Source organism: Pleurodeles waltl, chromosome 8 (genome assembly GCF_031143425.1).
Source record: "Pleurodeles waltl isolate 20211129_DDA chromosome 8, aPleWal1.hap1.20221129, whole genome shotgun sequence".
In the NCBI taxonomy this organism is placed as follows: Eukaryota; Metazoa; Chordata; class Amphibia; order Caudata; family Salamandridae; genus Pleurodeles; species Pleurodeles waltl.
Genome location: NC_090447.1, coordinates 71,502,659 through 71,530,391, shown reverse-complemented (window position 1 = coordinate 71,530,391; position 27,733 = coordinate 71,502,659). Strand labels below are relative to the sequence as shown.

Below are 27,733 nucleotides of genomic sequence, written 5' to 3'. Positions count from 1 at the left end.
ATAGTAAATTGTGGGGGAAATGAAACTATATCCAACACCCGCTTGGCACTGAGGGGGGACTTAGGCGGACTAAAACCAGATTACATTGATTGCACCAGTGTTGATACCTAATATTTCCTGATTAAATTGATTGCAAGATTCTACCAATGCAACTTTGTGTCAATATTTGCACCAATATTTAGATCAACTCGCAGTACAGAAAGAGCAGTTTTGCACTGTTTACCCTGTAAAAATATTGTTTTTGTACCAGTGAGTCAGTGAAACTGCTATGTTCGCTCTACTCACTGAACCCAACAGCGCTGCAGTCTTTGTAATGGAGTGATTTTCTCATGTTTATGTTACGGATACAACAGAACAGAAGTTAAGGAAAAAGAAAAGAATAGGGTTTATTTTAGTTAACGAATAAGACATTTCAGGCTGATAATTTTTTGTTGGAAGATGGCGGGTCATTCCCAACCTATGGAGTGACAAGGGGACATGAAAATTTCTGAAATATTAAAAACTGTTAATAATTTAACAAACAAAATGAGAGCAGTCAATTTTGAATAAAACACTTGTGAAACAGAAAATAGTGTGCAATGTGCAGATTATACACTTAAATTACAGTCCAGTTTTTCGCTCCCTTTTGCTTCTCCTTAACAGGACACAGATACACTTTGGGACCTTCTAGCTAACCACTACCAGGGCTGCAGTGCTTAATTTGAACTGGTAGCTTCCAGTCCGTGGAACCAGCAATTAATTTTCAATACCAGCATTAATGACAGTCCACCACATGGTGGTGCTGTCTTTCTAATTTTGAGTTGAGCACAACAATAGTGTTTAATAATGCATTATACATTAAAAATAAATAATACCTCCCCAAGCCATTCTTACAGCTTTGTCTGCCCTGGAATAGTCTGAATTGCCGCTGTGTGCGATGGTTAGTACTTGCGTTGGTACTGTCATTGGCAGAGCTGACATGGGCAATGGGTTGTGCAAGCTGCACTTCCTCCTGAGAAGAGTCCTGGTACTTTTTTCTGATTAATGGTGAACATTCTTAGCTTTATTCAAAATATCCACTTGTTTTTGCATGTATAAATGTTCTACACAGGTTTCAGAATATTCTGCAACAGAATAAAGCTAGAACATGAATAACAAGTAGGTGTATTGGATGGGGAGTGACAGTAGTGTGAACAAGATCTACACTGAAGAGGAGTGGACGTGGGCTGGTGGAGCCATCCTTCTGGAGAGGAGAGTTCTTGAGTGCAGCTCAGATGTTGTTATTGGAGTTGCTGGTTCTTAGGTCAAGAAAAGATTGGGGCACGCCAATGCATCGGTAGCAGCAGTGTCAATGATTATAATCAAGAAAAGATTGGCGGTGGTGATGATGGGGAGGGTGTATTGCACCCTAAAATAGAGTTACATCTATAAAAAAATAAATTATTGAGGAATCTTACCTGATCTCGGTTGGGACTGAGTCTGTCTTCCATAGTCTGCTGAGCAATGTTAGAGTAATAGCCATACGACAAGTCATAATCCACCGGGAACCCATCTGCACCCAGGTGGTGCTTGTGGCCCAAGCGCATCAAGGACAGACGCTCACCGGCCTGAGCCGCAATGAGGCTGAACCGAAGGGCCTGCAAGTAATTCAAAGGGGGGAAATGGTGAACATGAATCATGTACTCCAACCCATAATATGGCGCATGAAACATGTATGATTTATATTTACTTCCAAACAGGTACATTGAAGCAAAATGCAGTGAATGCTAACTGCAAAAGGACATAACTTCACCATTGTCAATATTTTTTGCAACAATCATGCAAACACCATATTCAGGGAGAAAGGATAAGTTTGAATCTGACCAACATATAAACATCCTTAGCAGCAAATTACAAATGATAACCTTCTGGTTTTGAACATTTCAATAATTTTTGCATTCTCCCAGGTAGTGTTTCAAAACCAAGAGTTCCACTAGAGCCAAGTCATAAAGCAGTCAGTGTTTCTGGTACACGTCTGCTTTGAGGCCAATTTGAGTTTTGCACTGTGGCTGATGTTCTCCTAGACCAGGGTTCTGCAAAGTTGGCCCTGGAGAGCCGGGTTCATGCCAGATTTTTTGCATATCCACAATTAGAAATAAGATGTTTCAGAAATCTACATTTTTTTAAATGTGGATATGCTAAAAATCTGGCATGGACACAGCTCTCCAGGACCGACTTTGCAGAACCCTGTCCTAGACTCTATATTCTTCCTATCCATAATAAACTTGCTTCCTCTTTGCAGATTTTCAAATTACGTCATCAACTCCATAACTAGGCTGTTCATGGTCCTGATGACTTCTCTTTTATAGCTCTTATGTGATCTCACCTATTTCTCCCCTTCACACTTCTGATGGTTCTTTGCGTGATGTGTTTCCCCACCATTAGAAGGTTACTTCTCTTTCTCTCTTTCCTCTCCTTTACTTCACCACCTGTCCTTCTCGGCTAGGTCTCTACTGATCTTGTTCACTGGTGTCTATGTCATATGAATCTTGTGCTGCTATACCCATTCTGTATGCTCAACTCATTCATAGAGTCTCTACTACTTAGTGTCTCATTACGAGTGTCCCGGATGCTACGGTTGTGTTTAAGACTAAGGACATCGGGCATTTAAGTCTGAGGTTTAAACCTTAGGGAGTGAAAAGCATAGATGACCCTATTTATCAACACATCTCCTCTGTCCAAGGTGCTGTCTGTAGCCCTCCTTATGCCATCCTTACTCAACCGAAGGAGATACCCTGATGAGAAAAGGGGACGATCTCCAGCCTGTCGACCTTCCCTTGCAGCTGAGCATGTGGAAGTCGTAACTCCGTAGAACCAGTGCAAGTGGAGCCAAAGCCTTTACTCTATCTGTTGGTTAAATGGGTATCAAAAAGTAACTTTTAATACTCATTCTGCTAAAATTCCATGCAGGAGAGCCATTAAACACCTGTAAAGGAATTCTAGCTGAGATCCCTGGAACAGGCCCACTATGCTTTAAAATTCACCATTGCCCACGTACTGTCCCAAAAAAGGCCTCCGCAAGTAATTTTGATCCAGGCTAGCCCAATGTTCGAAGTGTCAGCCCTCCTTAAGTTAGAGTGTCGTTGTCCCCCTGGCCAGAGGTACTATGTGGCTTTACAGGTTATGCAAACACTACCTTTGTGGTGTCCACCGTGACGCCAAGGCCAGTCTGAAAGAGGACAGATGCAAGGAAGAAGGAGTGGTGAAAGCCCAAGCAGCCGGCCTGTAGCAGAAGGGGCAGCAATCCCTTCAAGTGGGCCATTCCCAGGTGAGTTGTCACCTGCTTCTCGAAGGACCGATGAAGAGCTCGGCCGAGAGACTCAAGATTCAGCTTCCAGTCACCTGCAGACATGAAATTGGAGAATAAATCCACAGAGCTAAGAGGTGAGCCACCATGGCCTTCAAGCACTACTTAATGCAGCTTGCATAACTTTCAAAGTAACTGTTAGCAATTGGACGTCTTTATGGAAACATCTACAAAATAGCATAACAAGCCAAACCATCATTGAAGCATATGATCACTCACTTATGTCTGCAAACGTGAGTGTATATACACATACACACACACCACACACACACACACACGCACACACACACACACACTTCAGTTAGGAGCAAAAGTTAATAGGATTTACACTGGAGCAATGTTGGCCTGATTGTAGAGGTCTTAGGCAGCTGCATAGGACAGCCATTCTTCACCTCATAAAGGACCCATGGATCAGCGGCTATCTGGATCCACTTGTGGAAATGGCAGAGAAAGCCTTCGCTCACTACAGTAGAGAGGGACGCCTTACATGGCACAAAGCATGGTGCTTGGTTCACAGGAATATCACTGGGAGCTCTTGACTTTGGTTGAGGCCGTGCAAGTGAGCTCATTTTTCCAACTCAAGAGCCCCATCTCCGGTTGCATGTTTCCTGAGGAAGAGGAGGCTTCAGAGTAAGGTTTGGAATGAAAGGACCCATCAGCTTTACAAGCATGAAAGGCCATAGCTGGCTTGATGAGTAGACAGGTTTGTCTTGGCACTACTGCTTGGATGGCATTGAGGCCTCATTCCTAGCACCCCAGAAATGTGATTAGAACTACTGCACCTGGTAAATACTGAGACAGAGGGTTGCAGTATTTACAGGATGTGGTATTACATACATTCTGAATCCTGTCCTTCAAAATGGGGGACAGCACTACAATAACAAATTTCCTCCTTTCCGAGCTGCAAAACTCAGAATGTGTGGTATTTTCTCCACTCAAATTCCACCAGCTTTTACCTGGAAAAATGTGTTTTCGGGAGAAAGTGCAAAATTACAGCACTATTTACAATCCTGCTCTGCTGCAAAACTTTGCGCTAGGAGGTTGATTACTTTTTGCTGAGCCTCAGATTTAAGGTCTGAGTACAAACGCTGTGATTGGATGCTCATGAACACATAGACTCATTGCCGATGAGGTCCCAGGGGATCAGCAGTTCTGGTTCTGCAGTTTCCTTGCCCAGATTGGCCATGATGTTCTGCTCATCCTGAGCATAGTTCTTTTAAGTGCATTATATCTCAATGCACTTGTATCACGTTTGTAAAGTACACACCCTCCAATCTAACTGAAACACATTGGGGCATATTTATACTTGTTGGTGAAAGGGTAGATGAATGGGTGAAAGGATGGGTGGATGAGTGGTTGAAAGATGGGTGGATGAAAGGATGGATGGATGAGTGGTTAAAAGATAGGTGGGTTGGTGAAAGGGTAGATGAATGGGTGAAAGGATGAATGGATGAGTGGGTAAACAGACGGGTGGGCTTGTGAAAGGATGGATGAGTGGGTGGACGGATGGATGAGTGGGTAACAGATGGGTGGATGAAAGGATGGATGAATGAGTGGGTAACAGATGGGTGGGCTCGTGAAAGGACGGGTGAATGGGTGAAAGGATGGGCTGATGAGTGGATGAAAAGATGTGTGGGTGAGAGGATGGGTGGCTGGGCGGGTGGATGAGTGGGTGAAACAATGTGTAGATGGTTGGATGAAAGGATGGCAGGGTAAATGGGAATATGAGAGGATGAATGGATGGATGGATGGATGGCAGTAAATGGAAATTTGAAACAATGGATGTGTGGGGGAAAGAATGACCATTAATGGAAATCTCAGAGCATGGATGGATGGTGGGTGAAAGGGTGGCATAGTAAATGGAAATCTGAGAGGGTGGATAAATGAATGAATGAATGGACAAAAGCAAAAATTGATGGCTGAAAGGCTTTATTGGTTAATGGGTAAGTCAAATGATGGCTGCATGGGTGGATGGATGTATTGATGGATGCATGCATAGATACTGGATGTGTGAACAGAATGTAAAGGTGAAATGGCTGATATGAGGAGGTAGGTAAACCGTGAAAGGATGATGGATGGATACTTTGATGGAAGTGGCAACAAAGTTCTAGGGAGGTTCAGGGTCTTTTACATCACTTGCTTCGTGCCATCAAGGCTTTGGTCAAAGTTGGGGGTATTTTAATTTTATGGCTACTCCCTCACTTTATATATATGAAAAACCACGACAGGGAAATTAAGGGGGTCATTCTGACCTCGGCGGTAAAATTCGCTTACCGCCGGTCAGGAGACCGCCATAACACCGCCGCGGTCGCGGTAAACCGCCACGGTCATTCTGACCCGCAACTGGCAAACCGCCAAAAACCCGACAACAACAAAAGTCCGCCACACCAAAGGTCAGCGGGAAACTGCCGATGACCAAACCTCCATCGTCACGCCAACAGAAATACGCCCATACCATTCCGACCCACAAATCCCCGCAGCAGTCTTTCAACCGCGGTATTCCATTGGCGGTACACACCACCGCGGTCAAAATACGCACACCTTTACAAAACACAGCCACATTGGACAAATCAAAATATACACACCTGAGACACATATACACACCACTCCCACACACCCAATTAAGTATAAAACACACACACACATCACCCACAAACCCTTACGACCACCATTGCGACTGAAGGACAGAGAGAGACAGCACAGCATAGAGTAGACCATCACACAGAGGCAAATCACAACATCACCAACACAATTTCCACGCACAAAACACCATACACCACCACACTCACCACACTCTACAACACATACACCACCCCTCACCTCATCCACACCACCCCATGGCACCCCAAAGACACCCCAGGTTCACTGACGCAGAACTCAGGGTCATGGTGGAGGAAATAGTTCGGGTAGAGCCCCAGCTCTTCGGGACACAGGTGCAGCACACCAGCATTGCCAGGAAGATGGAGCTATGGCAAAGAATAGTGGACAGGGTCAACGCTGTGGGACAGCATCCACGCAATCGGGACGACATCAGGAAGCGGTGGAACGACCTACGGGGGAAGCTGCGTTCCATGGTATCAAGGCACAACATTGCGGTGCAGAAGACTGGCGGCGGACCCCCACCTACTCCCCCGGAATTCACAGCATGGGAGGAGGAAGTCTTTCACATCCTGCATCCTGAGGGCCTCGCAGGAGTAGGCGGAGGAATGGACTCTGGTAAGGCAAATCTCCACTACTTCATTCCCCCACCCCACCTGCATGCCAAATCATACCCCCACCCTCACCCCCACCCCCATCACACCAACTCCTTGCAAATGGCTCACCATCACAACCCACCCATCCCAAAACCTACCCCTGCATGCCTCCCCAAAGCATGGACACCCATCACCAAAGCATGCCCAATGCACATACCCATCTCCCCCACAAGCCACCGTCACAAAAGCCCCCACAAGGGAATGCCAGCACTGAGGTCCACGGCGACCCACCCATTACACGAAATGCCACACACAGAAGCAATAACCATGCTCTTATACCCCTGCAGGACCCGAACGCCACCACACCGCCACGGAGGGTCCAGAGATGTCCATCCCACCCCCAGAAGAGGCCCCCAGTGATGACAGCAGCTCTGTCTCCCTGGACCCAGATGACCAGCCCGGCCCATTGGGGACCTCGGGACAGTCGGTTCCCCACAGACAGCCACAGGCTACACCAGACCTAACCCCCTCTGGGAACACCAGCACAGCTCCCACCCAGCGGGCCCATGCCGCTGTCTCCAGGACACGTCAATCAGCGGTGTGTCCACCACTACAGGGCACCCAGGTTGACCCACCACCCCAACAACAGCAGGGACCTGGGGGCAGTGGTAGTGGGCACACCGTCCAGGGGACAGAGGCACAGGGGAACTGGGAGGGCTGCTGTGTGACAGGGGGGGACAGGCCCAGGGAACCGACTCTCCAAGAGGCCCTCTCCTCCATCATGGGAGCATACCACCACTCCCAGGAGACGATGGCTACGGTACTGGCCAGGTTCCAGGAGATCCAGGTCATGCAGGAGCAACAGTACATGGGGTTCAGAGAGGAACTGAGGAGCATTAGTTCCGCAATGGGGACCATCGTCCTGGCCCTAAACCAGATAGTCACCACATTGCGGGACCATGTGGCACCACAAAGGGCCCCTGTCACTAGCCTGGACCAGGAACAGCCTACCACCTCCGCCGGCGCTAGTGGACAGGAGGCCCCCACACAACGACAGGCCACCAGAACCCCACCTCCTGCAGAAGAAGAACCACCCCGCAAGCGGAACCTGAGATCTCACAAGAAGACAGAGTAGGATGCCAAGACCCCCGCCAGCAAACAATACCCCCTGATGTCATCCCACTGTCCCACATTGTCACCCTGTCCAGCTTTGAACTGCCCCTGCTCCATCCTTCCACAGGCATATGGACAATGCACCTGTGAGACTGAGAACTGGACTCTGCCATGGACATTACTCCACCATCACCCATCACCGTTTTCCAATCATTTACCTAATTTTAGCACTTTAATAAATTCACTTATTGCACTTAATAAATCTGGAGTCTGCTTGTATTTTCAACAAATGTATTAGACATAACGTTGCCAAAATGTTCAGTTACATTGTGATGACAACATACCACTGTCACACAGCTGTAGTCCATGGGCAAACAAAGCAGAGGTCACACAGTGGGGCCCACAGCTCTGAAAACGGAAGGGAAAGTCACAACTCAGTTAACAGGAACTGGGGGGGAACTCAGACAGTAGAGAGGCAGGAGACTTAAAGTAAATGTAAAATGGCGGGGTTGATTCGTACCTGTGTGCTACTGAAAATACTGTTGTATCACTGTGTCCCTGTTGTCTGTGTCGTCCCCGTCGTCTTCCTCCTCTTCACTCTCCACAGGCTCCACAGCTGCTACAACACCACCATCTGGACCATCCTCCTGCAGGAAAGGCACCTGGCGTCGCAAAGCCAGGTTGTGAAGCATACAGCAGGCCACGATGATATGGCACACCTTCTTTGGTGAGTACATTAGGGATCCACCTGCCATATGCAGACACCTAAACCTGGCCTTCAGGAGGCCGAAGGTTCTTTCTATAACCCTCCTAGTTCGCCCATGGGCCTCATTGTAGCGTTCCTCTGCCCTTGTCCTGGGATTCCTCACTGGGGTAAGTAGCCACGACAGGTTGGGGTAACCAGAGTCACCTATTAGCCACACACGGTGTCTCTGTAGCTGTTCCATCACATAAGGGATGCTGCTATTTCGCCTGATGTACGCGTCATGCACAGACCCAGGGAACTTGGCATTTACATGGGAGATGTACTGGTCAGCCAAACAGACCACCTGGACATTCATCGAATGATAACTTTTTCTGTTCCTGTACACCTGCTCACTTCCACTGGGGGGAACCAAAGCCACATGGGTCCCATCAATGGCACCAATGATGTTGGAGATATGTCCAAGGGCATAGAAATCACCCTTCACTGTAGCCAAATCGCCCACCTCAGGGAAAACAATATAGCTCCACATGTATTTCATCAGGGCAGACAACACTCTGGACAAAACCTTAGAAAACATAGGCTGAGACATCCCTGATGATATGGCCACTGTTGTTTGGAATGATCCACTTGCCAAAAAATGGAGTACTGACAGAACCTGCACCAGAGGGGGAATCCCTGTGGGTTGGCGAATGGGGGACATCAGGTCTGGCTCCAGCTGGGCACACAGTTCATGTATAGTGGCTCGGTCAAGTCTGTATGTCAGTATGACATGTCGTTCTTCCATTGTCGACAGGTCCACCAGTGGTCTGTACACGGGAGGATTCCTCCATCTCCTCGCAAGTCCCAGCGGACGGTGCCTAGGAAGGACAACATGGAGCACAGAGTCAAGCAACCCACAGGTACGTAACCACAGCTTGCACAAAACACGATTCGCTATGCATTGAATGGCTTGTATGAGTGGCAATGCAAGGCCTAGGCCTGTGTGACGCAGTAGAAATTAAGCCATGTGGGCCCTTGAAATGGCGGCTGCCTGACCTGTGAAGTGTGACAATGGGATGTGAGGTCAATGCGCTGGCGTGGCACACCCTGGCGGTAGGCGGTTGAAGACCGCAGCGCGAAGCAGCATTGGTTAACATTGAACCCTATGGGTCTCAGGAGCCAATGACGATGTGCGCCGGCGGTCGCGGTACGAACCGCCGCGGTACGCACCACCGCGGGCGTGACCTCCATTTTCTAACTGCTTAATCACTCGAGACCTGATCATCCACAGGAGAGGACCTATACTGCAAGTGCTGCTGTGACCTCGGTCTGGGAGATACAATGGCTGCTGCGACTGGGGAAAGAGCCCCTGCCTTCACATCTGAGGAATTGGAGAAACTTGTGGATGGGGTCCTCCCCCAGTATGCGCTACTCTACGGTCCTCCAGACCAACAGGTAAGTACACAGGGAGCACGTAGTATGGGCTATGCCTGTGGTGAGTGGGGTGGATGTAAGATGGTGGGGAGGGAAGCGAATGAGGAGTGCAACGCACAACAGATGAGAGCATGTGCCACATGGCAAGGTTGGGGAGGGGGGGCCACTCACATCGACCATGCAGGAAAGTGATGATATTTCTTGTTCCACCCTGTCCATGTCACATAGGTCAGCGCCCATCAGAAGATCGACATTTGGCATGCCATCGCCAAGGACGTCTGGGCCCTGGGGGTCCACAACAGACAGGGCACCCACTGCCGCAAGAGGTGGGAGGACATCTGCCGCGGGAGCAGAAAGACCGCCGAGGCTCTGCTGGGGATGGCCTCCCAACCCAGGAGGGGTGCCACACGGCAATTGACCCCCCTGATGTCCCGGATCCTGGCGGTGGCCTACCCCGATTTGGATGGGCGCGTGAGGACATCACAGCAGACACAAGGGGGTGAGTATCAGCACATTCTGCTATATTAGCGCACAGTGGAGGTATCTGGGTGGGGGAGGAGGGCTGTGGCTATCTCTAGGCCAGGGCTCCGCCGTCTCTGCACTGCTCCGCTGGGCCCTTCCTGTCAAGCACCGCTCCGCTGGGCACCGCCGTCTCTGCACCGCTCCGCTGGGCCCTTCCTGTCAAGCATCGCTCCGCTGGGCCCTTCATCTCAAGCACCGCTCCGCTGGGCCCTTCATCTCAAGCACCGCTCCACTGGGCACCGCCGTCTCTGCACCGCTCCGCTGGGCCCTTCCTGTCAAGCACCGCTCCGCTGGGCACCGCCGTCTCTGCATCGCTCCGCTGGGCCCTTCCTGTCAAGCACCGCTCCGCTGGGCCCTTCATCTCAAGCACCGCTCCGCTGGGCCCTTCATCTCAAGCACCGCTCCGCTGGGCACCGCCGTCTCTGCACCGCTCCGCTGGGCCCTTCCTGTCAAGCACCGCTCCGCTGGGCCCTTCATCTCAAGCACCGCTCCGCTGGGCACCGGCGTCTCTGCACCGCTCCGCTGGGCCCTTCCTGTCAAGCACCGCTCCACTGGGCACCGCCTCTCTGCACCGCTGGACCATTGGCAGGGCTGGATCTGTGTCGGGCAGGGCTTCACGAAGCACTCTGGCCAACATGCCTCCTCCATAACCAGTGGAGTCTGTAATCCACCTGATGGACTCTGGCTTTGCACTCCCCCAGATGGTACAGTGGGCAATCCACCCACTGTAGAGACTTGAGAGACTGTGGCTTTGCACTCCCCCGGATGGTACAGTGGGCAATCCACCCACTGTCATCCACTTGAGAGACTGTGGCTTTGCACTCCCCCGGATGGTACAGTGGGCAATCCACCCACTGTAGAGACTTGAGAGACTGTGGCTTTGCACTCCCCCGGATGGTACAGTGGGCAATCCACCCACTGTCATCCACTTGAGAGACTGTGGCTTTGCACTCCCCCGGATGGTACAGTGGGCAATCCACCCACTGTAGAGACTTGAGAGACTGTGGCTTTGCACTCCCCAGGATGGTACAGTGGGCAATGGAGGCCCCTCGTGGATCTGGCGTCGTGGACTCCTGTGGCTGAGGTGCCCCCCTTGCCTTCCCCCTGAGGTGCCTGTGGTTTTATCATCTGATGCCCCAGCAGTGTTCTCTCCAATGGAAACGGGTCTCGTGTGTGGGCTTTGCCCATGTGTTTATGCACATTGGCCCACAAACAATGGAATGTAGGCAATATGTGCCGGACTTTTGGACTATGGATATATTGTTAATGTGGTAATATATTTATTTGTTAAATCTCATTTTTCACTTCAGTTCAAATATGCTTTAATATACTTCAATTTTAATGAACATTTTATTTTGTCTTTGCATTATTCTGGGGGGTTTGGGGGGTGTCACTTTGACTTGTTGCTCTGCATTGGTGTGTAGGGATTGGGGGGGGGGGGGTTTGTTGCGTATGTGTGTGCCCGTAACCTTTTCTCCTCCCCCCTCCCCTGTGTCGTAGGTGCAGTACTCACCGGTGTCTTCTGCGCCGGCGTTCGTGCTCCTGGTAGAGGAGCAGGAAGACAATGGCTGGTAGGATGTTTAATTCGGGTTCCATGCTGTCCAGATTCCTCGTGGAGTGTGTATAGGTGAGCGTTTTCCCGTTCGTAGTCTGTTTCCGCTGTGTTTTTATCGGCGGGGCTCCCGCCCCGGAAAAGGTGGTGGATTGGTGGGTCGTGATAGGGTGGGCGGTACATTGTCTGCCGCCTGTCTGTTGGCGGTGACCGCCGCGCTGTTTGTTTGTCCCGCCGTGGCGGTCGGAGTGTTAAAGTGGCGGGCTGTGTTGGCGGTTCCCGCCAGGGTCAGAATTCCATTTTTTTTACCGCCTGCCTGTTGGCGGGTTGGCCGCCGCTTTAACACAGACCGCCAGGGTTGGAATGACCCCCTAAATGTCTCACTCACTCATATTTGTTCCCCAATTCAAAATGAGCTCTCAAACCACCCTTCTCCGCTGCTTACTAATCCAGCGATCAAAATATCAGAATCCTTTGATGCTGAACTAACATATTTCTCTAAAGCCACCAAACTGATTTTCACCAAATCATAAAAAAGCCCAACATTCAATATTTATGCCACGTTTGGTGTAATTCACCTCAGTAGTTTTTTTCTAGAGCAGACATCAAATAGCACTTTGAGGCTTTGAATGGGAAAAGCTCATTTTAAATTACACCCAAATGCCTTTGTCCATTTAAATGATGAAACTACAATGTACATGTGGGAGCTGATATCCTTTCACTTTAAATGCATCGCATTTTGGGTTTATTGATAGCTCGAGTTGTGTTTACAATCTCCTCCATCTTGTAATGCCATCACCAAAAGCACAAGTTATTGTTGTTGTTTCTTTCATTTCAAATAAAGAATTGTAGGACTCACGCAATATTCACTGGAAACAAATACCCAGTTGCATTTCCTCTCCTCTGTCTTCACCAAGCACATGCAAGGAGAAGGCTGCTTTTCAGTGAAATAGAATGTATTTCTCTCTCTTAACTCTGATTGGTGGTTGACAACCAATTAGTGTGAAGGTGTGTTTCACAAAACTGAAAATGTGTTAGTATGACTGAGGGATGAGTATTGAGGAGTAGGGATGATAGATGAGGACTATGGGTGATGGATGAGGTATTAGAAGTAGGAATGATGAAAGATGGATGAGAAGTATGGATGATAAGAAGGGATTAGGGATGAGAAGGAGGAGTGATGGAAGAGAAGTAGGGATGATGGAAGAGAAGTAGGGATGAGAATTAGGGATGATGGTTGAGAAGTAAGGAAAATGGATAAAAAGCAGGAATGATGTATGATAGATGAGAAGTAGGGATGATGAAAGAGAAGCAGAGATGATGGATGAGAAGTAGGGATGATGGAAGAGAAGCAGGGATGATGGACGAGACGTAGGGATGATGTATGATGGATGAGCAGTAGGGATAATGGAAGAGAAGCTGGGGTGATGGATGAGAAGTAGGGATGATGGATGATGGATGAGCAGTAGGGATGATGGAAGAGAAGTAGGGATGATGGATGAAAAGTAGGGATGATGTATGATGGATGAGAAGCAGGGATGATGTATGATGAATGAGAAGTAGGAATGATGGAAGAGAAGCAGGGATGATGGATGAGAAGCCGGGATGATGTATGATGAATGAGAAGTAGGGATGATGGATGAGAAGTAGAGATGATGGAAGAGAAGCAGGGATGATGGATGAGAAATAGGGATGATGTATGATGGATGAGAAGCAAAGATGATGGAAGAGAAGCAGGGATGATGGATGAGAAATAGGGATGATGCATGATGTATGAGAAGCAGGGATGATGGATGAGAATCAGGGATGAGAAGCAGGAATGAGAAGTAGGGATGAGGAGTGAGGAATGAGGATGTCCTAAAATGGATGCTGTAACGGGGATACAATGTATCCTTTGGACTGCCAAACTAACTGTGTGAACATCTGCATATTCAATGTAGTGCTACCACGAGAGAACCTCTGAATGTATTCTGTAGTAAAATGTTTCTTATTGATTGTTTTCTATTGGTGCATGTCCCGAGAAATGTGTACCCATGTAAAATGTATGACTGCTTTTGTCTAAAGTCCTATGAAAGGACGTAGATTTTAATGGGGAAGAGTCTCCCCCTTTCCTCACTCTTAGAAGGCGAAGCATTACTGTATTTCACCTAGGACTGTACTGAGTTCTTTGTACTTACGACGATATGCTTTACCGCTAATTTTCCTAATTACATATATTTTGTAAACTGCATAAAATTCTCTATATAAAGCTTTGAACTATGACCATTGTCTGTCTTTCTTATATGACTGTTTATCACCTGCTACTGAACTTCAAGGAGTGAAGGATCTAGTCAGGAAGCACCAAAGACCATATCAGGACTAGACCACTCCTGATCCTAGATGTTGGCATGCTCCATGTATGGGATTTAAGGCAAAGTGTTCCGTGTTGACAGATCTAGTAGAAGATGTGATGGTTCTGATTGGAGCCAATCCAAATTGACACATTGGGGGTCATTCTGACCCCCGCCGGCGGCGGAAGCCGCCGGCTTGGCGGGAACCGCCAGAAGACCGTACCGCGGTCAAAAGACCGCAGCGGTCATTCTGACTTTCCCGCTGGGCTGGTGGGCGACCGCCAAAAGGCCGCCGGCCCGCCCAGCGGGAATGCACCAGCAACCAGGATGCCGGCTCCGAATGCTAAGCAGACACTGAAAATCTCAATGGGGCCCTTTTAGGGGGCCCCACGACACCCGTTACCGCCATCCTGTTTCTGGCGGTGAAAACCGCCAGAAACAGGATGGCGGGAAGGGGGTCGGAATCCCCATGGCGGCGCTGCTTGCAGCGCTGCCGTGGAGGATTCCCTGGGGCAGCGGGAAGCCCCTTTTCTGACCGCGGCTTTACTGCCGCGGTCAGAATGCCCCCGGAAGCACCGCCAGCCTGTTGGCGGTGCTTCCGCGGTCGTTGGCCCTGACGGTCCATGACCGCCAGGGTCAGAATGACCCCCATTATTTGGCCACAGAACCAGGTACTGCATCTTCAAGGTCCAGACAGCTTGCCCGAGATCTAAATGGACCCAGTCCCAATCCGATCCTGGTTCCAGAGATACGAGGTGGCTGAAGGAGAGAAACGGCATGAAGCATTTCATGCAAAATGTGAAAATGAAATAGTCATGTTAGGAGCTGTGGCAGGTGCATAAGTGGTGGAAGGCAGTGGATCAAATCTGAGAGCAATTATGTGCTTTTATTGTAGGACTTGCCAGAGCACTACTTACTGTGTTTCTGATGATATTTTTGGACTTTTCAAAGAGGTACCTCAAGTTAGAACGTTGAACTGTTGAACTTGCCTGATGGGTGAAATGTATTGAGATCCACCAAATTAAAGACGTAATCCTTTTTGTGCTCAGGTCTACTAACTGAGCTCGGCGGTGGTTCGTTCTTTAGTGCACACGGAGTGGACGAGCTGAGTATAGTGACTTTTGCAGGTCGAGGACTCAGTACTATATGAAACTAGGTAGCATTCTTGTTTTTGTAGAAACCTTTGTGCAGTTGAAGCAGGCATGTGTTGCAAAAGATGTAAAAAGGATTTCAGAAGCAGTCTAGCAGCATTACAGTGTTGCCCCATACAATAATTGTCTAGTAGATGCTGTCGCCGGCTTGTGATAGGGTGACCTTTGAAAGAAACATGTGGATATTGATGGATGAACTGTGAGCTTGTTGGGAGGAAGAAGCGGGAGATTGAACTAAGGAATGAATGGGGAATTGTTAGATACAGAGAATCCCTTGTCAAAGAAGGAGAAGGGCGTTAATAGTGAGGAAACATTTTCTCCAGAAAGCACTCTGGTCAGGGAAATGGCAGCAAAGAAAGGATTACACACGTGCATGTGGCTTAAGCAATGGCACAAATATACATCGAGAGACAGGGAACACCGATTCCCGCTGAGTGGTACTTTCAACATCCCTCGAATAGAGAACTTGAGCAGAAGAATATAACATTTTAAACCACAGCCCAGACCCATGCAATTTGAAGACTTAAACCTTTGGAAACAGCTGGAAAGCGAAAAGAAAAGAAAGAAATTCGAACTCAAAATCTGCAGTAGGGCTCGTTCATGGAGAAGTGCCCAGGATGAGGAAAGGGAGAGGAACTGGAGGAAAGAAGTTATAGGGACTGTTGTGTCCTACCTCCTACGAGAAAGCAAAGAAAAGGGCAGGTTAAAAAGCAAGAAGACAGAAACGGAGAGAGAGGATGGCAACACTTTCATGATAAGTTCTTAAGCATATAACCGCCCCCATATAACGCAGCAGCCGATACACCAAATGCTACTGCTCCAGTGTCAACCAAAACTGAACGGCTGCAGAATCTTCAACAGAGGCCTCGCACATCCAAGTTACTTAGAAACGGCCATTTTGCCTGTTGCTGAATCCTCTGTGTCAATTGCATTAAGCACTTTGCCTTTGTCAAGTGCTCTGATCATTCCCCTGGCTGAGGCATCTGTTAGTAAAATTCCAGGTCAACCAATCCCAAGGATACCCTAGGAATCCCTGGAGGGATGGCATCAGTTCCTCTACAAGGGGAGAACTTAGACAGTGTGTGGATGCGGGGCCAAACTACTTGAACAGACCAATCAGGAAGTTCGCCAGCCCAAGGGCGGACCTCACAATGAATACATTTTGCACAACTGAAAATGGAGTTTTAAGAAATGGTGAAGAGAAACGTGGCAATGGATTTTCTAGGATATTACGGGGAGAATGAGTTGATTTACTTGAGCAAGAAAGCTGTAAGAGTGAGGTGAGAAATGCATGCCCGGATGGAGATGGTGGAGGATGGATGCAGAGTTGACATAACTCAGTGGAAGAAGTTGCAGAAGAATGTTTATCATCTGCTACTGAAATTAAAGGAGTGAAGGCACTAGTCGGGGTGCACAAAAGTACGTATCGGGGCTACACCGCTCCTGAGCCTTTTGGTGCGCGCCATGAATGGGATTTAAGGTAAAGTGTTCAGGGCTGACATAAGTGTCAAATGACAGCCAAGTATTGCGCAAATTCGGTTCAGCAAAAGGAAAACATATAATTCAAAAAAATTAACTCACTGAAAATATACAGTTAAATGTTAGTTATGGTCTGGTGAAGAACAAATGAAATTTGTCAGGTATTGTAAACATGCCCAATGCACACCATAGCTCCTGCCCAAAGCATCTAGGCTTTTTCACACACATTTTCCTTTGTTGCTATTATAATGTCGCTATACTTAAATCTATCAATGAAATGAAAATAATCTACGTTAATGCCTTGATGCTAATGGTGGTGCATACAATGTTAAATTGTTGACCTTCCCCAAATGTGGTAGGTCATTCTTTGATCTAATGGCTTGCACCTAAATCCAGATTATGCCTGGGGTAAATTAACTTCTGAAAAAGAGAATGGTTGTCAGTTTATAAACTACTGCTTGCATTATGACCCTAAAAGCAGCTGAAGCACTTGTTTGAGCATGCATTGGGCTTTTGTTTTCACCCTGTCTTTCAGACTCACCCCTCTTCATCACCATCATGTTCAGGAGTTTGAAAACTGTGGCTCGTTGACGTCGATATGGTGCTTCCCACACTCTACTCTGGGGCCCTGGGTATACCTTGTTGTACTGCATGATATATTCCTTGTAGACATCATTACATGATTCTAGAAGAATGAAAAGAGAAGTGAAATGATGCTGTGAAAAAATTCAAAAACTAGTATAAGGCACCTGTTTTACACCTATATATATGAACACTCTGTGAATGTGATTAGGTTTCTGACTGCTCTCAATAAACATATTTTCAATAAAACTCATTTTGAAAAAAATGGATCATGCCTAGTTCCTTTTCTTTATTTATACCCATGGGTGTACCTAAATGTCACTTAATACCAAAATTACCAATTTCAAGCTTATATCAGTTTGAAAGCCAACATTGCACCAACACGGGTCAGGCCCAGCCGGACTATAGTTAAATACCTGGGCACTCGCTTAGGCCAAAAACATAATCCTTTTTTGATAATACTATCTGTCTTCCAAATATGAATAAAGAACGGAAATTCTTTTACAGTAAAGGAAAAAAGAAAACAATGCAGATTTTGAGTGAGGCTAGGGTCACTGTTTAAGTTATAATAAGGCTACTTCCCCCGGCTTTCCCTGTGCTACCCCTGGCACTGCCATTGCTGGCCCTAGTCTCAGGGGTAAGATTGCCACTGCAGGAGCAGAATGTCAACAGGGCTTTGTGTTTTTTCCACATTGTGCTTCCTCTCACCCCTCAAAGGCAATTAGGAGGCTGTTGAGGATCAAACTATGGTCCCAGTGGTCAGATCAGTGATGTCATTGACAGTCAGCGATTGAAAGCTTTCTTTTCCACTGCCTTGGTGAATTTTGTGAATCAAAGTCTGAGATTATTATATTGATAATGTGAATATTTCTAATGTGAAGTATTCAGGGTAGAAACCCAGATCCCTGTCTTGTAGACACCTTTCGACCCTACCCCTAAAAAACTTGATTTGTCGTTTTTAGGGACTAAGGCCCTCATTATGAACATGGTGGGATGCCCTGCCGCCAACCATGCTGATGGTCAATGGAAGACCACCAGTAGTGGCAGATGGCATCCCGCCAAATAATGACGCATGGAGCCTCACCGCCATGCGCCATGCTGGCAGTCGGTGGCAGGGGTGGATGCTGCTCCACCCTCACCGCCACGTCAGTCCAGACACCGCCACGCCTATGATAATGCATTCATAGGCGTGGCGGTGTATGGAGAGGCGGCGATGGTGGCGGAGCAGCATCTAGGGAGCCCGTTCCCTCCCGGAGCAGCGTGACGGAAGAGGTAAGTGCTGACCGAGAGGAAATGGGGGAGGGGTGTGTGTGTGTGTGAGTGTATGTGTGGGGGGGATGTGTGTCTGAGTGTATGTATGCGTGTGTGCATGTAGGTGAATGGGTGCATGAGGATGTGGGAGTTTGGGGGGGACCTGTATGTAGGGGTGGGGGATAATAAGGGTCGAGCTGGGGGCCTACATGGGGTTTTGGGGGTGGAGGGTTGGGGGGTCAGTTTTCGGGGTTCGAGGGTGGGGGTTGGATCTAGGGGCTCGTAGTGGCAAGGGGGGTTGGCATGTCACATACAGGTGACACGAATGAGTATTCCTGTCACCTGTATGCTTTCCGCCAGGGATTACATGACGGGGTATCCCGCCAGGAAATCCCTGGTGGAAATGGGATCATAATCCCACCGCCGGTCCGGCTTCCACCGCCGGGTCGAATGTGCCTACAGTCAGCCCAGCAGTCGATTCTGGCCTGGCAGTGGGTAGTAGTGAACTGGCTGCTTTGTAGCCAGTTCACTACTGTGTTCAGGATATGGCAGTCTGGACCACCATGCGTGGCGGACCAGACCGCCATGTTCATAATGACCACCTAAATCATGAAATTCCAAGCCTAACCTTTTGAAAATCATTCTACGTTACTGGAATTCTAAATTTGGCCATGCAAAATACCATGTCTCCTCCAGGGTTGGAAACACTTTAGGAAAACTAAAGGGTACTCCCTGCATGTAGACCCTGTCACACCTATAATGGGTTTACATAAGGAGTTTCTGACTGCAGTTTCTAAATGTATGTTTCTTATGGCTGAGAATCTCACTCTGCCCCTGCATCTCAGGGGTGCCATGTGGAGTTGAGATAGCAGCTAAGCAAGGTGAGCAGGTCATGGTGGGCAGCAGAATATTACTCTTCCAAGAATAAGAGGAGCACTCTGAGAATATACGGCAATTTAAGGGATGGACTGATCTTTCAAATTGATTTACTCTGTTTTCAGGGAAGCAGTTTGTTATAAAGCACATTCTCTGTTGCTCAATAACGCTGATGGGTGAGGTGCAGGATCATGGCTCCCGGTGAAGCGCCAACAACATGAAGGAATACTAGGCCTCATTCATTTCTTGGCATGCCGCCTGTTGTTGCACCAGGACGACGGAGTAAACTACTCGATCTCCCATGGCGATGGAAGCATTATTTACATTTGACTGTTCTTCGCTGCCTGGGTTTACCTGGTGGTGACACACAGTAATAAAATGGAGGCATCTGCCCCTCTTGATTGGGGGTAGAGGGCGGACATGTAGCCATTTCTCTGACATCCCTTACTCTGTGGGGCCATTGGAGAGGTTTGGCTATGGTGGTGACAGAGTAGTCACCACTGTAGCCAAACCAAACATCCATCTGTGTTCAAATCGGACAGGTGGACCTTCCTATTGGCAGGATATGTACTGCATTGCCGCTACGTGGTGTGTATATACACCGCATGGCAAATGGTCCTTTGTTCGGCCACAGCGATGGAGTACATTATCCCATCGCCCTGGTGGAGGGACCACCCATCAGATTTATAAATGACCAGTAACCTGGTGGTCACTTATAAAACACTGAAAGGCACCACCATCATAGCAGTTCCTGTCAATGTGTCTCGCTGTTTGGTGCAGGGTTGCGTCAGGATATGTAGCCATTTTTAGCCATATGGGACACAGAGAAGAACCCCAGTAGGTTGAGGACCAGGGGCTGCTTTTAGAGCTGGCAAACAGCTCTGTGGGAAAAACCAACATATTCTTGAAGACACATGTAAATGTTCTCCAAACCATCCTAGAGAAGGTCAATCTCACTTGCTGCACTCAATAGACAAAATATTAGGGTGGTATGAGCATATTTTCTAGGGCTGCTTGGAATTGTGTTTTGCTCATAGTTACATTTTTCTATTAAAATCTTTTCTGTCTCGACCATCTGTCATTTTAACTTTTATAAGAGCTTTAAAATCAGTTCATTAGTTCCTTTCAACTCTGTGAAACTACTGCTATTAGTTTTAAGTCTCTCCTTTTTCAACAACTCTTCCTCTCTTTACACCGCTCTTTATTGTAAATTCCTGCCTTCGCCCTCTCTTTTCTATTTCATCTCACAAACACTTTCTTTCATGTCATTCATCTTCACTGGCTGCCTTTTTTTAAATTGAGGTTTAATCCCTCTTTCATGTCTTCTAAATGCACGCAATACCTGACCTCCATTCCTTCTCATATATTATTTCAACTGCCTTGTTTTTTATATCTTTCCTTTAGTCTCCTTTTGCTCGGTTTACCTTTCAGACCCTTAACTAAGAAATGATCATCCAGTTTACACCAGGTTTCTTCCAACCTTTTTTTGGTTCAGAAACAGTTGAAAGCACATCTCCTCATATATATCTGATCTAACTATTGACAGGAAATTGAATGATGGTTTTATGTTGTCTAACTACTGGCAGGAGATTGAAAGATGGTTTATTGTTGTCCAACTATTGCCAGGAGATTGAATGATGGTTTATTGTTGTCCAAATACTGGCAGGAGATTGAATGATGGTTTATTGTTGTCCAACTATTGCCAGGAGATTGAATGATGGTTTATTGTTGTCTTTGATAACCTCTTTTATTGTATTTCTTGCTAAGCACTTTGGAAAAGCGCTATAATAAACACAATAATTATAAATACATAATTGATTCACACAACAACAATAAAGGCAAAAACACTATAGGTTTACACTCTTCTTAAATAGCAAAGACAAATTTAAAGAAGACAAAATGCCCCCCAACTTTTAAACACACAGGAACCCAGCGCACTGACTGGAAATATATAATTATATATTTGTGGATCCTTTCTCTAATAAAAGCACAATCCTAGTGGTCAATTTATACAAATAAACATGAGAACTACAAACCTAGAGAAGTTTTCTTTGAAAGTGATTAGACTCACCCTGCTGCCACTGGTACCTCGCCTGCAAGAGGAAGGTCTGCATCTTAGCCATGCACTCATCCTTAAAGCGGCGACACTTGTCAAACCAGCGAGGAAGATCCAGACTGGCTATCAGATCTGGGAGAGCAAACTCAGACACCTGGAAAGCATGTTAAAATTGGCTCAGGTTTAGCTATTATTTATATGGTGCATATGTGGCCTGGACTAGCACAGCTCCAGTCACGACTAAAAAGACACCCAGGTCTCTTTTTGTGTTCTGGCTTGACAGCGCAGCTGTTGCCAGACAATTATGTGAGCATCACTAGAGAGGGACTTTGGCTCCGCCCGCATGTTTGGAGCCAAGAGTAAATTTTTTGATTGGGCAGAAATTCTGTGCTTCTACAAAAAAGTGCTTGCCCTCATCCCAGCAGTGATTGTTTTGTTTATTTATTCTGCTGCCTAAGTTTGAACTTTCAGGGGCACACGCATGACATTGGAATGCTATTAAAGTGCTGTAGATAGCTAGATAATTTATGTTGTTTTTCTTTGGCAGCAGTACAGGTGGGAAGAGGGCAGTTATTAACCTACATTAAGTTTTAGGTCTGGCTTGACAGTGCAACTGTCACCTGACCTTTTAATCCACACCAATATTATTCTACAGTTCTTTGCTTCCACACAAACACATATATGTTGTCATCCAATTTTCTGGTAATGTTTTACATTACCAAACATCATACCTTTGAAGCAAGACCTATTGGCATTGCCAATGATTGTTTGTTTTGTATGCACCTATAAGTGTTTTCAACATTCAGGCAAGAATATACATATGTATGTTATATGCCAAGACTTCTATTCCTTTTTCCCTCCCTTTCCACTTTTCTCTCTCTCTCTTTTTCTCATCTCCCTCTCTCTCTCTCAGTTTCTCCCATCTTCTCTTTTTTCACCTGTGAGTCTAAATGTATAAACTTTACGGTTAGCTTTATTTGAAGTCTCTAACTCTGTACAGGGTGGTCCAATCAAATTGAGATACTGTCCTCAATGTTTGGGCATTTCTTTTCAACATCATCCACTTATGTCTTTATAAGTAATTTCAGCACTTCATATGAAATGGTACCCACTGTGTGAAAAAACAGCATAGTCAATGTATTTTGAAAGCTCAAACCAAGCTAGACTTTAAAGACTTTTCCAACTCCTTCAACCATCACATAGTAAAACATCTTGCATTAACTCTCCGTCATACAAATACAAACCTCTCATGGAGTGCAGTCTCACATCACCCATGTTTCTTAAAAGAACCAATGTCTTTGTTCTGTGCCCTAAGCAGTCCTAAAACTGGCTTGTCCTGCTCTCTCAAGGCACGCGGCTATCACTGACCCCTTGACGGTCACCTGTATTAGTAAGAGGCAGCCTGTCCTGCCGTGTCATAGGGATTGTCTATTGACCCTTTCTTATACGTGGGTCTCTTGTGCCTATTTGTGTACAGAGAACTTTACATTTACAGTAACCCCTTCTTAATCCACTGAGAACTTTCCTCATATGCAAAGCTTACAGAAACCTATTAGTCTGAATTTACTGGTCACTGCACTTTTAGTAGATAGCCCACTGGGCCAGTGTCTCCCATCATCTATCTAAACGTCATTTGTTCCAATAATTCATCTATACGTTCTTTTATCCATGCATTCATCACATCATTTACGAATGGAATTATCTTTCTAGCGTATATCCTTCTTTAGGCCGGAGTAAAAATATCCTAGTTTCCAAAACTTGGTGCCCTCAGAAGCTGTGAGAAGCCAGATGTACTGCTGGACTGGAGAGAGGACAAACCAATAAAGGTGCAGTGAAGACAGAATATATAAATTAAGGCAATGCCTATGCCTTGTCTATTTTTAATACCAACAAGGGCCTATGATTGTTTGCAGCAGGTACTGTAAATTTACAGTAGAGATTAGGTATGCTGACTGCCTCACCTGGAGGAAGCCTGGAACAGGACATCACCAAAAAATGAGCGATGATCTGAACGCCCTCCTTTTGGTTGTCCTGCCTTATTTAGAGTTTGTGAGAAGGCAGAGTTCTTGATTGTGGGAATAGCGCAGGCTCTCCCATAGTGAATTCCCATAGGGTGGGGTCATCACTGGGAGGAATGGACATTCAATCAAGGATGCTCCTAAGATGGTATTCCCACCTACATCATTTCTGCCCAGACCTGCCATTTACACCACTGCAGTTCAGAGCTCTTAAACTGTCCCCATGTGCTAGGAGAGTATAAGGGACATTATTTCTGAAGGCAGACCACCTATATTGGGTATGTGGTCCTTCAGAAATATAACTGACAGCAGGTCCAACTTGTCAGCAAGGCCCTGCAGACCTGCTGCCACATTTCACTCCTCAGAAACACCTTCAGCCATTGACTCAAAAGCTGTTACAGGTGTGGTGGGTGAGTAAGGGTGGGTGAGGGCAATGACCAAAGACACCTGCCTTTAAATTACCCCTTTGTGCCTTTTCTAACACATGATGATAAATATGCCACAACAAACTGCCTAGAGTAAATAAAAGCTAATTACAAGAATATAGATCTGATGGTAAATTAGAGTTTTATTCCTTTGTTAGATACTCCGTTTCCCACCTCTGTGCACTGCTTTCCCGCTTTACCACCCTGAGTGCAGCTCTTTGTACTGGTTGCTGCTGCTGACCATCACTGTTTCTAAACTTTGCTGCATTATTATTTGTCCATTACTTGCATTCATTTTGCTTTTGTCTCTGTAATTTGCCTGATTGTTGTTCGCCTTTTTTATTGCTGTTGTTTCTCCCCCTTTCGGAGAGCTATTTTTCCTGCTTCGTCGCTCTTTTGTCTGCCATTTTTCCTCACGCTTCCAGCCTGCGCCGCCCTCTGCCCAATGCCCCTGCCTCCTTCCACGACCTAATTAATGGAGGCTGTAGCGAAGGCATGCCAAAGGCAAACCTGTCTGTGCCCGTCTGCACCTGGACTGTGCCTAGCACCAGGAACCCCGGCTCTCCCACCACCCCAAGATACACCGCCATGGAGCTTCGAAACCTGGACACCAGACTTCGCAACAACAAGTGCTGCCAGACCTCCCACCAACCAAGGGTAGGACCTTTCACATGCAGGTACTGTCTCTTCTCTTGCAACACAGGAGCACCTGCTTGCACTACAATCACCGACATGCCGACCACAACAAAAACAACGACTTCGTAACAACTCCACTGCCTCCTGCTCAACACACAATCTACAAGCACACCACCAAGATCTGGACTCCATCACCTTACTCACCCTCAAACAACGTCTTCCTCACAGAAACCTGGCTCAATCCCGCAGCTGCTCCCATCCTCGCCTCAGCAACACTAGACAGCTACAAGATAGCACACCAGGACTGAACAAGCAAACACGGAGGTGGAATCGCCATCATCCAAAAAGAAACCATCCACTGCACCACCACCACAGACAACACCACCCTGGATAATGGAACACCTCAACTTCCAACTCCAATCGATCGTAAAACCACCATCAGAGGCACCCTCACTTACAAACCCCAAGGACTATGGCCCATTTTCTGCAACACCTGAATTTATCTCCCCACTTGCCATTGACTCTAAACACTACATCTTGCCCAGAGACCTCAATTTGCAACTCAACTACCTCAAGAACACCAACACCACCAACCTCCTCGAAAGCATGAACAATGTCAGCCTCATCCAACTAGTCACTGACCACACACACTACAAAGGACGCATGTTCAACCCCATCTTCATGGCCAGTGACAGAGTCTGGTACAGCAACATTACCTGGACAGACCAGGCCACTGTCCACTTCACCATCAAAGGATCCCCCGGCACCACCTCCAATCCACTCAGCACCTCACTCCACAGCTGGAATCAAGTGTCAGAGAGCCAGTGGACCAACTTCCTCAACACCTCCCGTCCTGACACTGCAACCGACCTAGGAACAGTCTGTCAAGAACTTCTCATATTGGTTCACTGATTGCACCAACAAAGTCTCCCCCATCAAGCCCACCAAACTCAAGAAATCCACTAAATAAGCCAGCTGGTACACCACAGAACTGATAAACATGAAATACAACTGCAAGCCACTAGAACGGAAATGGAGCACCAGCGAGGAGCCCTTAGACCGAGCCACTTTCAAGTCGTCCCTCAACCAATACCACCATCTACTGAAAGAGACAAACAGGAACACCCTAGCTGACCGCATCGAAACCAGCTCTAACCACAGCAAAGAACACTTCATTCATCATAGTCCGAGTTCTTCAACACCTCAGACACTAAAACATCATCACCCCCTCTCAGGAAATCTGCAACTCCCTGACATAATTCTTCCATGACAAGATCTCCACCATTGAAAAAAACTTCAAACACCAACCCACCACTGCCGACACCCTCAGAGTCCTTGCTCCCTCAGATGCTAACCCAATGCGATATGCAACCACCTGTTCACCACCAGGGATCAGCTTACCACTCAAAACACCATAGCCATCATGAACTCCATCCACTCAGCAGCTCCCACGGACCCCTGCCCCACCACATTTTAAACCTCGGGAGCAAGATGATCAGCGGTGAGCTCACTGCCATTTTCAACTCATCCATAACCACTGCCTCCTTTCCCGAGGCATGGAAACACGCAGAAGTCAATCTCCTTCTCTTCTGACAACCCCAGCGAACTCAAGAACTACTGTCCCATCTTGCTGCTCCCTTTACCTGCCAATGTCCTTGAAAAGGCCAACAACTGCCAACTCACACAACACCTGGAGATCAACAATCTTCTCAACCCCTCCCAATCCGGATTCTGCACCAACTACTGCACCGAAACCACCTTGATCGCTGCCACGGATGACATCAGAGCCCTCCTTGACCAGTGAGAAATGGCACCTCTGATCCTTCTCTACCTCTCAGCAGCATGCCACACCGTATCCCATCACACCCTTATCAAGAGGCTTCATCACATCAGAATCCAAGGAGATGCTCTCAAATGGATCACCTCCTTGTTCACCGGAAGAACCCAGAGAATCTGCCTACCACCTTTCACCTCAGAACTCAACAACATCATCTGCAGCACCCCTCAGGCTCATCTCTCAGCCCTACACTGTTCAACATCTACTGGACTCCCTGGCCCACATTGTCAGAACCCACGAAATTAACCTCATATCCTACGCAGACAACACCAAGCTCATCTAATCACTATCAGAAGACCCTGCTAGCACGAAGGCCAGCTTCGGCAGTTGCATGACAGGCATCCCTGACTGGATGAAAAATAACTGCTTGAAACTCAACACAGACAAAATGAAAGAACTGACCTTCTGGAACAACTCCTCCACGCAGAACAACTCCATGTGGTCTCTGGAACTAGGACCAGCTCCCACTCCGACTAACCACGCACACAACCTCGGAGCCAACCTGGACAGCAAGCTCACCATGAAAAACCAGATCAACACAGTCTCTTTCTCACTATTCGCATGCCCCGTACGATCTTCCAGTAGCTCCCCATCAACATCAGATGGACCATCACTCAAGCCCTAGTCACCAGCCGGCTGGACTTCAGCAACGCACTCTACATAGGAATCACCACACACCACCTGAAAAGACTACAGACCTTATAGAACTCGGCAGGACTCATGCTTGACCTTCTGAAATGGACCCACACCACCCCTGTCCCAAGAAGCACCAGTGGCTCCCCATCCAGAAGACATGCCAATTCAAGATGCTGATCCACACCTACAAGGTCCTTCACAACCAAGGACCAGCAAATTTCAACCACTGCCTGAACTTCCACCAACCTTCCAGACACATGCACTCCGCTTTCCTCTCCCTCTCACTCCCCTCCTGCCTCCTCCGAAGCAACAGTAGAGGGTGCTCCTTCTCCTACCTTGTGGTGAAATCCTAGAACATCCTCCCAGTTCACCTACAGACTTAATCCTCTCTTTTGGAATTCAGGAAAGGACTGAAGACCTGGATGTTCAACTGAACCCCTTAGCAGTGATGTTCTCAGCGCCTGGATATTTTTACGGGTGATTAACTGCACTCTATAAATCCAATTTGATATGATTTGAGTACTATAAGTAATTGATTGCAGATTCTGAGCAGCCATCACCGATGAAGGTGGGCCCATTAAAAGTAATATTTGGGACCAAAAAATTAGAATGATGCTGCCAGGTTTTCCCC

The 27,733-nt window shown here is 47.2% G+C and overlaps 1 protein-coding gene across 1 annotated transcript in view; it reads right to left on the bottom strand.

Moving 5' to 3' along the window:
- The window catches only part of LOC138249714 (protein sel-1 homolog 3-like), a 320,950-nt gene that overhangs the window by 157,302 nt on the left and 135,915 nt on the right, over positions 1-27,733 (bottom strand). The window contains exons 9-12 of the mRNA XM_069203733.1: positions 21,566-21,704; positions 17,327-17,470; positions 3,155-3,360; positions 1,437-1,616 (exon numbers count right to left, since the gene is read on the bottom strand). Coding sequence (XP_069059834.1) covers positions 1,437-1,616; positions 3,155-3,360; positions 17,327-17,470; positions 21,566-21,704 — 669 coding nt within the window. The remainder of the gene's footprint in view (positions 1-1,436; positions 1,617-3,154; positions 3,361-17,326; positions 17,471-21,565; positions 21,705-27,733) is intronic.